This window comes from Rhizophagus irregularis, chromosome 19, assembly GCF_026210795.1.
Source record: "Rhizophagus irregularis chromosome 19, complete sequence".
NCBI classification, from domain to species: Eukaryota; Fungi; Glomeromycota; class Glomeromycetes; order Glomerales; family Glomeraceae; genus Rhizophagus; species Rhizophagus irregularis.
Genome location: NC_089447.1, coordinates 431,574 through 447,871, shown reverse-complemented (window position 1 = coordinate 447,871; position 16,298 = coordinate 431,574). Strand labels below are relative to the sequence as shown.

Here is a 16,298-nt window from a genome sequence, read left to right as displayed (position 1 = left end):
CGGTTGGTAAATATCTTTCCAAGGTTGTCGTAATGGGATATTTTGATCATAAGATCTATTAGTTTTTTTGATTTGGATATGTTTTTATAGTGGTCTATGGTTCGCTGTTCTATTTGTTCGGGATCGGTAGTAAAGGTTTTAACACCATGTTCATCATCATATATTAGTCTATCAATTTTGATGATATTTGGTTTTTGATCTAATAATGAATTAAGCATCCTTTTTTGATTAGTAATAATAATATTATCTCTTTGATTAATATATTTTTCTATTTTGTTTTTGTTAAAATGACTTATTGCTTCATCGTAAGATATTTTCAGGATGTTATGAATAGTCTTTAATTTTTCTAATATATCCGAAAAATTATTGTGTATTAAATTGTGAGGCCACATGAACAATTTCTTCACGAACACACACAACCACATCACCACGTCAAACAACATTATAGAATTAAACAACAAAAAACATATCTCATCCAATGAAAAAATTAATTATAAAAAAGTCACAAAAGAACAATGGACCGACTTTCATAATTTTGTATGGGATGAATATATACACAGAAAATCACATATAACGCAAAATAATAATATACAAACATTTATTAATGCGACATATGATAATTTTACTCAAAGTATCAACTGTACCATCAAATCACTACATTTTCCTATACTAAAAAATAATTCTCATCAATACGAATATACACATGAAATACGTGTACTTCAAAATGATCTTTATTATATACTTAAATTGATCAGACTGTCACAATTATATTTTTCTGTTAATAACAACTCTAAACACTTACCATTACTAAACTTTTGGAATAGCCCAAAAAAATTAAACAGATTAAAACGTATATCCTCTGACCTAAAGATCAAAATGGCGATAACGCAAACGGATCAAGAAATATTAAAATCTTTATTAACCCCACCTCCAACGTTCATTAATCACAATAATCAAACATCATATATAGATATAATATTTGGATCACAAAATTTAATTAATTACATTACATTTGGTAATATACTACTAGATGCACCCATCAATACGGACCACAAATTGATATATATATCTATCAACTAAATCTTTATAAAATTTCTCTTTTAATGTATGTAAAATATGTTTGTGGTAATAATGTTGTGGAATATTAGGGTTGGTATTATTTATGTCTATAGGTATTTCATCCTCGTTTTGAGTTATGTTTAATGTTTTTCTATTATGTGGATTAATATTAAAATCGCCCATTAGAATAAAATAATTATGTTTGTTAGATTTGTTAAGTACTTTAGATATATAATTATCTATTAGTTGAGTTGTAGTACTGTGTAATTATTTTTAGCTGACGTAATGGGTGGTAAATATAATTAATTATATTTAATTGATGGTGTTTTCTGAAATAAAATGTAGCGTGTATTAATCTGCCTGGTATAAAGTATAATGGTCCTATATGTTTATATAAAATAGGTGATATTATAATTGAATTTCCAGATGCTTTATTATTTGGATCTGGATTATGTATAATGATAAATTTTTGATTGGAAGGTGTATGTGTAAATTGTAGGTGAGGTAATAGTTTGTTGTTATTTTTGTTATTTTGTTGGAAATCGTTATCATTGTTGTACGAGTTTTTGGGATCGTATTTATGTGTTTCACATAAATGTAAAAAATGGATATCAGAGTTGATCAAATGATCCTCTAATGTTAGGTGAAGCGACGTTAATTGAATTAGATATAAAAGAGTTTGGGTTAAAATATGAAGTTTTTTTGTTTTTTCTATAATTTTATTATTTTTTTGATTTTTATGATTTTTTTGAGTTAAAGGGGAAATATGTGAAGAAATATTTGAGGATTGGTTTTCGAGGCCAATCAGTGAATTATTATTGGTGTATTTCATAGATTAATAAAATAAATTTGGGTATGTGTTTATAATAAATGATGGATTATAATCAGTAATAGGGAATCGTTACCGGTGTTATATATGATAATGAGAGGAATAATAGACGTAAATTATTTACGTGTAGTCATTCCTGAGATTATGTTTAAAGGATTGTAAGATGATGCCATAAATGTGGAAGTGTTTGGAGTGTAATCTGAGTCTGGTTCGATTATTCCTTCATATGTCGTGTTGTCAGTTAATGTGGTGGTATCTTGAAGATCTAAATCTTCATCAGTTGCTGGAACAGCATCGCTATCTTCTGCTGACGCACGTGATTGTTTGTTAGATCTTAGATGGTATTTTCTTTTTGTTTGTTCGTATGAGGATTTATCATATGGAGAGGAACGTTTAGGTGATTTGATTGATCGTTCATTGTCAATTATTTTGTCGCTAAGTTTAGCTAAGTTATCCGTGAGTCTTTGTAAAATTTCATCGTATCTGTCTTGTTTAGAATTGACTATATTGAAATTTGATTCCGGGATAGTCGTATAATTTTTCTGAATGTTGTCCATTTGCAGGTTGTTTTGATTAAGAATGTTTTCCATTTTATTGATTTTTTCTGTTAATGTAGCTACTTGGTTTTCTAGGTTACGGATTTTATCTTGTGTTGATATGTCGGATGTGTAGTCATTATTTTGTCGTTTTGATGTTGGATAGCGCTCGTTTTGTCTAAATTGATCATGAGGAGTGTTTTGTTCCTTATGTTGTGAAAATGGAGATATGTATTTGTTTTGATTTTGTCTGGACATTTGTTGTTGTGGACGAGTATGGTTTTGATATTCGTTGTGGCGTGCATTGGTAGCGTTAAGAGTGATAACGTGACTAAATTTTGATTTATAGTCTTCGTTGATAGTGATTTTTTCGTCATTTCGTTTGATAATTCGTTTTGTAAATATTTTTCTATTGTTTTTATCTAAAATAAAATTTTTTTCGTCACAGTTTTGTATAGTATGTGTATGTGATCCACAAATGTTACATGTTTTTGGTGATAAAGAACATGGATGTATATATACTAGCGACCCATTAAATGGTGTGCTAACTATACTATTTACATCTTTTGGGTAGTTATCCGGGTGTACATAAACATATGCGTTTTTCATTGTTGAATATTTTGAGGGTTGTGTAAATGTGCATGTACGCCCGTATACGTGTTTTATAATTGGGTCGATGTCTCTAACCGTTGTATTAATTGGTAGTCCTGTGATTTTAAAAAATTTACTAGTACGTTTTTTGTATTCTTGGTCTTCAGAGTTGCCTGGAAGGATTCTTACAAGGAAATTTTCAATTTCTAAGCTCCAATAATCTTCCTTCATGAAGTAATCATATGCTGTTTGTTTTTGGAATCGTACTATTAGTTGTTTGTATGCAGGTTTTATAAAGATTGGTTTCTTTTGGTTATTGCGATTAGGAATTTTTCTAGGAGGTTTTTTGATTTCTGTGTGTTCGAGAATTGCGCTGCTGGTTTTATTGGCGAGATGTTTGAGTAACATCTTGGTGTCGTAGTTGTATGGAATATCCATGATTTTGATAACAGCGTTATCTAGATTTTTGAATTTTTGTTCAATTAATGTGTTGATAGTAGTTTTATTAAGTTCGTAGATTTTTATATTTTTTAACGAGGGTGGACTGTTCTTGATATATTGTTCAAGGGAGTCACGTGTTCTAAAGTATATGGTGAAATATCTATATGTTGATAGGACGTTGACTTCAAATTTGAATGCATTATTATCATTGATAAATGCGGTTTTTAAGATGTTGATGATATCATTGTTACTGATGTTTGGTTGAAAGCTGTCTTTAGGGACGAATGCTTTGTGTGCTTTGTTTAAGTCTTGTGGCGTTTGTTCAAATAGGTTGTTGAGCATAGTAAAGTGTATTTTATCTGGTAATTCATTTTGTGTGTTTGTTTGATATTCTGCTGATTTTCCTTTATTTGTGTTAAGTTCAATATGATCTTCTTCCATATAAGTAGATTCTTGTATGGTTGATGTAATTGGTGTTTGTGTATGAATATCATTTTCTTTTTGCAAATCACGTGATGTAACGTCTTGTTCAGAGTTAGATAGAATATGGGTGGATGTAGTAGCTTCTATTTCCATAGGAGCAGTTTCGTCTGTAATATTTTGTGTTGTTCTAAGAGTTTGAGTATCTGTATTTTGGTTAGAAGTCATTTTGGTATTCTTGTTGGACGAAGAATATGTATAATAAATGTCTTCTTCGTTAGTAACTGAGCGATGGGATTCTTCTATATTTTTGAGAAATTTTTTTTGAAATTTTTTTCCTATACGAAAACTCATGTAAATATGTATCGGATCGAGCGTAGAGACCAAAAAAAAGTGAAAAAAATAACAGTTGTCTATGAAGAAATAGCAGTTTTTAATAAATTTCTTCCTAAAAATTTTGGTTTTAACGATCGTCCGAAAGAGTTTCTTTTGGTCTTCGTCTGGTAAAGTATTTGTTAATTTGGTAGACATTTAATATTAGTTATTGAAATCACGTGATTAAATCCATTAAACGAAACATCAAAAAGAGCCCGATCTCGCTCCATTTAAGCTGTACAGTAGTAACAGTACATTTTCCTGACACAAATGATGAGCAAAATCATGTGATTATGTTGTTTCATATTAGCTAATTGTAGAAAAGCCCTTCTAGCCTTAAATTTTACTCTAATAGCCTATTTGTAGTAACTGGCATTTGTAAGGTTTAACCGACAGGAACCTATAGAGCTTCACTTATGGGACTAGCTATTTAGTGAAAATATCGGATAATCAACGCTTAGCGTTGTTATATTTCAAATTTATGTTCAAACAAGTGACATGCTTCCTTCCATAATAATTCCAGTTAATTGAAATCCAAGTTGGTATAAACGATAAATACAGAATTAGGAATTACCAATTAGTTGGTGGACAAAATCAAATTAACGTTGATATCACTGTAAATTTCGAATTAGATGTACGATATTGCTCTAACCACGACATTAGGTTGACGACTATTTTCATGACCACCCTTTGTACAGTAGATATTCTTCATGAGCTTTGGTAATCTTCGTAAATAGATTAGGACGAGGTGAAAAAGGTACAAATTTTTAGAATTATTTTTTGAGGATCTTGATCAACCACTAATAAAAGACTGATGAAATAATCTATATCATTTTCTTTAATCATGAGATCATAGTCACTTAAATTATTATATTCTCAGTAATTAATTAATAAAAATTGAAAAATTTATATACAGTATAAGAATAATGAATAAGAGTTGATCAAATAATTCTAGGTAATAATGAAGGAAGAGATGAAAGAGTTAAAAGATATAGTAGGACTATAGTAGGAAAGTAAAGTTTGAAAAAAATGAATGAAGTATAGTGTAGGAGAGAAATATTTATATCTTAAAATTCATAGAAACTATAGAAACTGAAATAATTTAATAATAATAAAAGTGATAAACGCACCATAATGTACTGTTTACATTATAATTTCATCCGTTCCTTGTGAAATACGTAAATAAAGCTTTATATACAAGCTTACTTCAAGGTTTAATTTTTATTGTGGAGATAATGGTGTTTCGTTATTTCGTGTATTTATATCAAACTCAATAAATTTTCAACTATTGAATGAGGTAATAATTTACACCTGACATATTAATTTATTGTATAATATTGATAAAAAAATCCATGATCGTAATACATTTTTATTGAAATAATCGGAATTTTCTTGGATAACTTTGTAAGTTATCAAGTAGTAATTTTTATCATTTGGTGTATAATGAAAAAATCTTCCCTTAGTAATTAGCAAACGTTGAATAATTGTTGCGACTGGATTAATAACAGTAGCTGATGAAATAGACATGTTGCTTCTTTAGGAGACTTAGTTTTATAATATAAATGAAAAAATTATATGTTAGTTAAAATGTGGAGAGCTCCCAAGCCTTACTGCGTGAAACAGTGCATGTGCATGACCGTACTTATAAATTATCCAATTAGCGCGAGACTGCGGAATTCCATTAGAAAATCAAAATTCTCAAGCAAAAAATTATATGTTAGTGATGGAGTATGCTGATTCTGGTACCCTTAAAAATTATTTGAAAGTAAAGTAACTTGGCCAACGTATAATTGATAAAAGTGTAAAATTTATTCAATGATTTAATGAAAGAGTGAAAAGGAAAGGGGATTTAGGTTTTATAAGCTTTGTAATTATTTTTGTCATTGCATCATTAAAAAATTCTGTAGGATAAATGAAATTCTACGTCAAATCAGGAAAAAGTCTCTGCAACCCCAAAAATTTTTTCGAGGTTAAGAAAAAAAAACAAGTATTATAAAAAATAATAGCACGACATTGAAAATGCGACCAAATTTGTAAATGGTTAAAGAATAAATGTAACACAACCCCCATTCTGTTTGAAAATATTTTGTATGCAGTGATTTATTGTTTTCGTTACACTTTGTTTTCTCATATGATTATCTATATCTTTTCATAAGTGGATATGTCCGTTTTTTTTAAAGAAAAAAGAATAGTGATTAGTATTTGAACGTAAATGTTTACAATAGAGGAATAAAAAATAAATATTTGGTATAACGATTTCTTTTATTAGTATCTTTATTTACTGACTTTTTAATTAATTAGATATTATTCCTACTATTCAAATATATACATATACAGTATATATGTATGTAATAATCGATGCAGGTTATTAAAAAATTTATATTTTAAAATTTTTGATTATAATCAGAAATTCTGATGGTATTATTGATAATACTACTATATAAGTAATTATTTAACAAGAACTAATGTATTCAATGGTTTTAAAAAAGGAGAACCAATTTTTTCTCTGTATTATAAATGCTTAATATTCAGTACCGTGTAATAATATAATGTAGGACGCTGACCGACTCTATTCAGTTATATTTCTATAATGATTCTTATTGTAAAAAATTTCCTAAAGCTCTTGAATTTATTGTGATTTTGAATTATTTAATAAGAAGGAAAGAGTTTAAACGAAATTATTATGATAAACATATTTTAATTAAATTTATTCGATTTATTATATTAATTTTATATGAGCCGATGCACTGTTCAGAATATTATAAATTTATTTACTTTTTTTATTTTGTATATTTATTATTGTTTTCTTGTTCCTCAAAATTGGAAGGTACGTTTTAATATTCTTTTTATATCTACAGTACTATCAGTACATACCACATAAATACAGTTTTTTTATGATTTCCCTTCTTTGATCTTATTCATTTGAAAATTGCTTTGTTATGATTTCCTAATTTCGTCGATTAAAGTTTATTACAGTTTTGTGTATCTGAATGACACGTTGATCTCCCATATTAGATTACTATAATGCAATAAATACAATAAATATTGATCATGAGGTTTATAACATGATCAAGCTAAAAAAAAAATATTATTTTGAGGTTAATGTACTTTGATTAGATTATATTTATAGGAAGCATTGTATAATTAAACGAAAAATAAAGAACATTTTCTATTATATTAAATTTTCAATGACTAATGAAACAAATTAAGAAATAAATTCGACATTTATTTTTATAAAATTTTAAATTTATTTTGTGTAACTAAAGATTCCGAGACTAACCTTATTTTTTTCTACTTATGATGAAACGATGCATAATAAACAGACAAACAAAGATCTACCATTCACAACACAAACACAAGAAGTTTTTGATTAAATTTATAATTTCGATTTCAAAATCTGATATTCTAGTCCTATCAATCTGATTTATGCACTTTGTTAACAATATCTCTATTGATAATATTGTTCTTTTTATCGGTTCAAGTATAAATATGGTAAAAAAAATTTCGTATACTTTAATCGATAAATTAATCTATATTTATACCTTCTTTATTTAAAGACATAAACAAACAAAAACTAAGCTAAAATAGTTAGCTTTATTGTTTGGTAATTTTATACCGATCTTGTATCATATATATAAATACACCAAACCCGATTGCAAAAATTCTATAACCTGTTTACCTTTTTTTCATTAAAATTATTGAAAATAAAACTCCGATTGTTTAATAAATCAAAGAAGCAACATGTCTACTTCACAAGCTACTGTTAATCCAGTCGCAACAATCGTGCAACGATTAATTACTAAGGGAAGATTTTTTCATAGTACACCAAAGGATAAAAATTTTTTTTTAATAACTTACAAAATTGTTCAAGAAAATCCCGATTTTTTAAATGATAATGATCCTGATTATAATTTTAATTACGATCATGAATTTTTTTATCAATATTATACAACGAATTACTTTGTCAGGTGTAAATTATTACCTCATTTAATTGTTGAAGATTTACTGAATAATGAGCAATTTGATATAAATACACGGAATAATGAAACACCATTATCTCCACAACAAAAATTAAACCTTGAAGAAAGCTTATATATAAAGCTTTATTTACGTGTTTCACAAGGAACGGATGAAATTATAATTTAAATAGTACGTTATGGTGCGTTATCACATCTACAAACTTATTAAATTATTTTGGTTTCACGTAATAAATTAGGATTTTTAAAAATAAAATATTCCTCCTTACACCATACTTCCTTCATCTTTTCAAACTTTACTTTCCCTCATCACAATTCCTTCACCTCTTCCTTCATTATTACCAAAAATTAATTAATCAACTCTTATGAATTTTTATATTTCATGATTAAAATTTTTTACCATGATGGTTCCAATTTTACTAAATTAATATAATACTTAGTTAATCAGAATCTCGTGATTAAAGGAATGATATAGAATTATTTCATTTCCTATCAGCTAGTCCTTTAGTAATTAATTAGCTCCTCTTAACGAAGATGCCGTAGATATTCAATTAATGCAAGCGAGAGTTCACAAAGATTACCCCAAAGGCTCTTCGTCTGGTCCTTCTACTACTCCACCTTTGACCAACCCTACCAATAAACGTACCAGAGTCGCTGCTTACGACTCTGTCATGGATGTTGATAAACCTCTAATGGTTATGAAATAGCCGTCAACTTAAGAGCGATGGAAAAATATGAGATTCCATGAAATTTGCAGTGATGTCAACGAACTCGTGATGCAAGGTGCTGCTTCAATTTCATTTCCCTCCTAATCCACCAACTGATTAGATAATTCCTGACGGTTGATCTTGGATTTCAATTGATTGCGGAAGAAACATTTCATTTGTTATGATGAAGATTTAGCACAACCAAATCCCTTTGTCACCTCTTTCATCAACACCTTTATTAAGCGGATTTAATATTTACTCTACAAATCTATTCGTCATCTCCATCCACCCCTTTCAGATGAAGAATCAGCTTCGGCGAGAACGCAAAAACAAAATAATTACGATCATATTATGTAATCACCAGAATATAGTTAATCCCTTTGTCAACTATTTCATCAACACCTTTATTAAGCGGATTTAATATTTACTCTACAAATCTATTCGCCATCTCCACCCACCCCTTTCAGATGAAGAATCAGCTTCGGCAAGGACGCAAAAACAAACTAATTACTGCGTACATACGATCATATTATGTAATCACCAGAATATAGTTAATCCCTTTGTCAACTATTTCATCAACACCTTTATTAAGCGGATTTAATATTTACTCTACAAATCTATTCGCCATCTTCACCCACACCTTTCAGATGAAGAATCAGCTTCGGCAAGGACGCAAAAACAAACTAATTACTGCGTACATACGATCATATTATGTAATCACCAGAATATAGTTAATCCCTTTGTCAACTATTTCATCAACACCTTTATTAAGCGGATTTAATATTTACTCTACAAATCTATTCGCCATATCCACCCACCCCTTTCAGATGAAGAATCAGCTTCGGCAAGGACGCAAAAACAAACTAATTACTGCGTACATACGATCATATTATGTAATCACCAGAATATAGTTAATCCCTTTGTCAACTATTTCATCAACACCTTTATTAAGCGGATTTAATATTTACTCTACAAATCTATTCGCCATCTCCACCCACCCCTTTCAGATGAAGAATCAGCTTCGGCAAGGACGCAAAAACAAACTAATTACTGCATACATACGATCATATTATGTAATCACCAGAATATAGTTATAGAAAAATATCACTTTCTCTCCAACAAATTTCTGGTGAAACATTTCTTAAAAAAGATAGTAAATTTCTTTCACGAAAGGACGTCCTAAGATTCCACTTGAGGATATATTGATGATGCAATTAATGGCGACGATGATAACTTCACTATCACCTCGGCGTCAATCCATATTCTCTGATGACGACTTCCTTGTTAATTAGAAACGTCATGTCATGTAAGGCTCTCTAAGTAAAAAAGAAAAAAAACAATTTCCTTTATTTTTGAACTATTTCATATTTGACGGTATTTATATTTACACATGGTGAAAGAAAAATAAGGAATATTAAAATTAGATAGATACCTTTTTTAAAAAATTTTATTTCTTGATTAGGGCATTTTAATTTTTTTTTAGTTTTAAGCTAGCCGAGCCGAGTATTTAAATAACAGGTGGAGCGGTTCCATCTTGGTGGGATTTAACTATTAATATGTAGTTTTAATTTATCTTGTTTATATTATAAAAATAAAAAAAATAATAAAATTAATTTACTTTACCAGGCTCAACAATCATAAAAAAAAATTTAAGAATTCTTACATTCTTTATATAAATTTATACAGTATGTAATATCTGTTATTTACATTCTTATAACAACAATTTTTTACCTTCGATTAAATGTACAAGTGTCAAAGAGTCTAAGGTCGAAAAGTTGGACTACAGTAGGAAAACCTTCCTTTGTATAAACGAATTTTCCATGCCAAAAATTTTTTGTATTTCTGATATACGTATATTAGGATAGATAATAATCGACCAGTAAATAAGAGAAAGAAAATAATTATTTTTTTGGAAGAAACTCTCATGATTAACATATTAAAATGAATTCCGCCCCCGTTGTCCTATGTTACTCAACATTTCCATAACAATCACATGATGTACAGTACCAAAAATAGTCTACAAATTGTTGCGACTGATTAATAACTGAATAAAAAGTGTAAATTTATTCAATGATTTAATGAAAAAACGAAAAAGTGATAGAATTTTTATAATTTTGGGAAAGGTTTTGTTCATAGTGCGCTAAATAATAAAAATTTTTGTTAATAATAAAATAATTTTAAAGATTATGATAAACTGACCGTACGTTTCAATCAAATGCTATGACAATCATATGTTTATTTAGTAACTCTGTAAAGACGTAAAAACTTAGCAACATAATTAAATATTTATATAAACCCAAAAAAAATCGCCAATAATTAATTATTCAATTATACATCAAAGAAGCAATATGTTTAATTCTACCAGCTACTGTTATTAATTCAGTTGCAACAATTTTGTAACGTCAGTTATTTATTAAAGGAAGGCTTTTGTTTTGTAAACCAAACGATAAATTAACAAAAAATTATTCAAGAAAATTCTATTTTTCTAACGAGAAAAAGAAATCGGGGCCTATAAAAATAGGTTGTACAAATTTTGCAAGAAAATTCCGAATAATAATTGAATAATAAGAATTTTTAATTGTTTTTATAATATTATTCTCATGTTATTTTAAAGCCAAGAAGCTCAATATAAAAAATGTTTAATGTTTATTACATATTAACAAGAATTTGGCCTAAAAGTTTTTCATATCCTCAAGAGAAATAATTGAAAGTTATTTAATAATTAAATTGAAACGGATGACTTGCTTTTTTTTTTAAAAGTAAATCCAAGAATGGAAAAAATAAAATTTATTGATCGATAAGTTGAGTAAAAGAGAATACATAAATGTATAAAAACACTCTAACCTAAACTAACGAAAGGGCAGAGAGGATTATGTTTAAAAATTTAAAGCCACAAATTCTAAACCTAAACTTAATAAGTTTAATTAAAGTATCTAATATTTATAGTGGATGGCTTTTTAATATAGAAAATCATTTATTATTAAACTTCAAAAAATATAATTTTAATAATCAAATATGATAATTTCTTCAAAATAAACTTATTTATTTTATTTATAGCTTTAAAATTAACGCCATAAGAATTTCTGATTATAATTAAAACATTTTAAAATATAAAATTTTTTAATAACCTGCATCGACAATAAGCTTCCTTATAATTTCTTTGGTCTTGCTAAAATTTCTTGTCGCTATATTTTACTTTGTGTATAGAAATAATATGTAATTAATTAAAAAGTCAGTAAATAAAGATACTGATAGTAAAAGAAACCGTTATATCAAATATTTATTTTTTATTCCTCTATCTGTAAACATTTACATTCAAATACTAATCATCATTCATTTTTTTAAAAAAACGGACATATTCGCTTATGAAAGATAGATAATCATATGGAAAAACAACGTGTAATGAAAACAATGAATAACTGCTACATACAACAATCAAAATGAATGAATGAATGACCTGGTTGATGTATAATTGAATAATTAATTATTGGAGATTTTTTTTGGGTTTATATAAATATTTAATTATGTTGGCTAAGTTGTTTCATATCCTCAAGAGAAATAATTTAAAGTTATTTAATAATTAAATCGAAAAATGTAATAGGGCTTTTTTTTATGCATGTGGAGCAAAAATTTACATACACCGAATGAATTTATTGGTTCCCCTTTTTTGAAAAAAAATTTGTACAATGATGATCATCTCCGCTCTTTTCCGAGGTAATTATAAAAATGTCTCAACTTTCATCAAAATAAAATTCACAAAAAAAAAATTAAAAAATGGAGTCACTATACAACGAGTTAAGAATCGAAATATTCAAATTTGTAGATACACCAATTTCACTCGCTCTCACTAATAAAAAGTGGTATGCAATCTCGCAAGATCCGCAGTCTCGCGCCGATTGGCTAATTTATAAGTACGGTCATGCTCATGCACTGTTCCATGCAGTAAGACTTGGGAACAGCTTTCTAACAAGCGAAGTATTACATTCTTTGCTAAGTAAAAATGCAATAATTTCAAGATATTTCATACAGCGTCTATTGATGCATTTCGGACCATATGATGAAAAGTTGATTGAACTCAAAATTGAGCATGATAATGTGAATCAGGTCGATTTTGATAGAATTCGAGCCTTTCAAAAAAAATTAAGTTCTCCATGGGCATCTAATTTACCCTTACCAATTTTTACAAAATTGATTACTGCGGGTTATAATATTTTAAACGATGAAAATCTCGTGATCAAAGGAAATGATATGGAATTATTTCATTTTCTATCAACTGGCCCTTTAGTAATTAATCAAGCACCTCAAAAACTCTTTCAAAGTCTTGGTGAGGATTTAATAATAAATAAAAAATTCGTACGTCCAAGAAAACTTTTATAATTATGATAAAAACTTAATCACGTGAGGAAGGCTAGGAATTCACAAGCCTGGTTTAATGGAAGAAATTTACGAAAAAAATATAAAATTTGGGTTTTATATAAGATACGATAATAAACTTCGTCTCTGGCTATGCAATAATTTTTGATCGCTGTCGCACAATCTACGTTTGATTCGTCTTTTTTTACGTTGTTTATTTTTCCTTGGCCTCAAACCCGTTTTTTGGGTTGCACAGACTTTGGCAACTTTTACCTGCATGTGATGTGAATTTTATTTACCGAGAAAACTACAGAATTCCAGAATAGAAGACGCGATTCATAATCTCGTATATGCAAAATTTTTCTAACATGAAATAATATAAATAGGAATAAATGACTTGTTATTAAGTTATTATTCGGAAGTAAATTAGCCCCTTTAATCTATTTCCAAATTTGGACACATTTCAATGTAAATAAATGTAACACAGCCCCATACTTTGAAAAAAAATTTTTGTGTAATTATTAAAAAATAAGCTAAAATTAATATATGCAGTTTTTTACGACAGTTCATTCATTCATTCGTTTTGATTGTTGTTTGTAGCAGTTATTCATTGTTTTCATTACACGTTGTTTTCCCATATGATTATCTATATCCTTTCATAAGCGAGTTTGTCCGTTTTTTTTTTAAAAAATGAATGGTGATTAGTATTTGAATGTAAATGTTTACAAATAGAGGAATAAAAAATAAATATTTGTTATAACAGTTTCTTTTACTAGTATCTTTATTTACTGACTTTTTAATTAATCTCATATTATTCCAGTATTCCTATTATTCAATATACACAAAGTAAAATATTGCGCCAAAAAACTTCAGCTAGACCAAAGAAATTATAAGGAAGCTTATTGTCGATGCAGGTTATTAAAAAATTTTATATTTTAATACTATACTATAAGTAATTAATTTAACAAGAATACACTTATTCTATTGTTAAAAAAGAGAACCAGTTTTTTCTCTGCATTAATAAAAGCTTAATTTTTAATACCTGAGGCAAAACTAAGAAGGATATCGTAATGTTTATGGTATTGCAATAATATGACTCAGAATGTAGGAAGGTAGTGTACGCATATCATACATATGTATATATTGCCGCTTAAAATTGATGATCACTTTATCACATGTCATCAACAAATCACGTTAAATAAGTATCATAATTGACGAAAATCTATACAGTATTGTTTTTTTCTATACAGTATAATTTTTTATCTATACACTATAATTTTTTATTTATACAATCAACAATAACTATATTATCTGAAAATATTGTAAATACGCATACGCAGCAGTTACTGCATATTAAGGGAATTAAGTTTCTGCAATGTAACTAATGTTTCAAATTTTCCTTATAAAAACCATCGAAAAATTTGATAAATTCAAAAATTTTTAAGTCGATTTTTGAATTTACTTTTATTCCAATATCACTCGAACAATTTAATAAAAAAAAGTAGAAACTTTAAGCTTCCTTTATGTGAATATATTGAGGTTTAGGATCATCCATTCGTTCCCATAATATTTTCGGGAACGGCCTTCTATTCCCCTTTCCATTTGTCCTTCAAAAATAAAAATTACAAATTATTTTTATTCTTAAATTTTTTCTTCATAAAAATTCGTGCTTATCTTGATAGAAAGATATTATATTAAAATTGGCTTTTACCTTTATTATTATTTAATAAACCAACGATTATCCTCACTCCATCGTTACATTTCATCCAACTTTATTAACGTTATTAACAATTAAAGAACCATTATGAATATGAATATTCAACCAAATACGCAAAGTAACATACAAATGAATGAATGTAAATTTTTTCATTATGCACCAAATTATGATAAATTTTATCATATAACTTGCCAACCTATTTTACAAGGTTTTGACTCTTTTGAAAATTACAATTATGATCATGGATTCTTTTATAATATTAACCCAGCAAATTATTATGTCACGTGTAAAATACTTCCACGTTCTTTGATCGCAAATATGTTGAATAAAAAAATATACGGAATAGATATTGACATAAATAATTTGGAACGAAAAGAATTATTATCTTTGAATCAAAGATTGGATTTGGAACAAGACTTGGAACGAATTCTTCCTTTTCATCTTAAACAATATCATACTTCTAATAAAGAAATAAGAATGAATTCTTACGAACATGATAATACACAGACAATTTCGATAACTGATAATCAAACTAATTTTGATAATAGCTTTCCTCAACAAACTAGAGCCGGGTATTTTACTAATAATGTCATTAATCCACAACAAGTTGTTTTAAATAATATTTCACAACAAATCCCTGAACGATTACGTTGTAATGGAAATACAGATTCATTTTGTGAGAATATTGGGAATAATGTAATGACAACACAAGCAGTTTTGATCACAGATAGTCAAAACAATGGTTTTCCTCAACTCATACATCCCCTTTCAAGTTCAACATCTTCGGTGCCACAAAATAATGTTACTAATTCACAACAACAAATTGATTTCAATAATATTCCACAACAAATTACTGATAGAGAAATGAGATCGAATTATTATGGAAATTTAAATTCATTTTATGGAAATATTGTGCACGATACACCCGTAACACAACCTGTTTTGACAACTGATATTAATCGTAATTATATCCCAGATGCCTTTGCAGAAACCTTTGGTTTTTACAAAATATGTTGGCGATATTTTTAAAATATACCAGACATATGATATTCCTATTTATGTTATCTCTGTTTTAACTATATGCTGACAATATGTTGAACATATAATATAAAAATCTTATTTTTATATAGTAACTATATGTTAGAGACATGGTAAAATATTATTTTGAATGTTAAATTTATATGGTTATTATATGCCAAATATGTGTCAGAGATATGATAAAAATATTATTTGAAATATTAATTTTATATAGCCATCATATGGTAAATATGTATCAATAATATAATAGAAATT

At 27.8% G+C, this 16,298-nt stretch overlaps 4 protein-coding genes across 4 annotated transcripts; 3 read left to right on the top strand and 1 right to left on the bottom strand.

The window, feature by feature from the left end:
* Nucleotides 1-2,004: 2,004 nt before the first annotated feature.
* Nucleotides 2,005-4,104, bottom strand: OCT59_010633 (uncharacterized protein; the record flags this gene model as incomplete). Its single annotated transcript, XM_025328375.1, has 1 exon — nt 2,005-4,104. One exon carries the CDS (start codon nt 4,102-4,104, stop codon nt 2,005-2,007), a length of 2,100 nt encoding a protein of 699 aa, XP_025166933.1.
* A 3,888-nt stretch (nt 4,105-7,992) lies between these two features.
* OCT59_010632 (uncharacterized protein) lies at nt 7,993-8,397 on the top strand (the record flags this gene model as incomplete). The annotated part of the gene is made up of 1 exon (XM_025328374.2): nt 7,993-8,397. The coding sequence occupies one exon, from the start codon at nt 7,993-7,995 to the stop codon at nt 8,395-8,397; it is 405 nt and encodes a 134-aa protein (XP_025166932.2).
* Nucleotides 8,398-12,709: 4,312 nt separating this feature from the next.
* OCT59_010631 (uncharacterized protein) lies at nt 12,710-13,312 on the top strand (the record flags this gene model as incomplete). The annotated part of the gene is made up of 1 exon (XM_025322166.2): nt 12,710-13,312. One exon carries the CDS (start codon nt 12,710-12,712, stop codon nt 13,310-13,312), a length of 603 nt encoding a protein of 200 aa, XP_025166931.2.
* A 1,780-nt stretch (nt 13,313-15,092) lies between these two features.
* Nucleotides 15,093-16,034, top strand: OCT59_010630 (uncharacterized protein; the record flags this gene model as incomplete). Its single annotated transcript, XM_025329572.1, has 1 exon — nt 15,093-16,034. The coding sequence occupies one exon, from the start codon at nt 15,093-15,095 to the stop codon at nt 16,032-16,034; it is 942 nt and encodes a 313-aa protein (XP_025166930.1).
* Nucleotides 16,035-16,298: the final 264 nt, after the last annotated feature.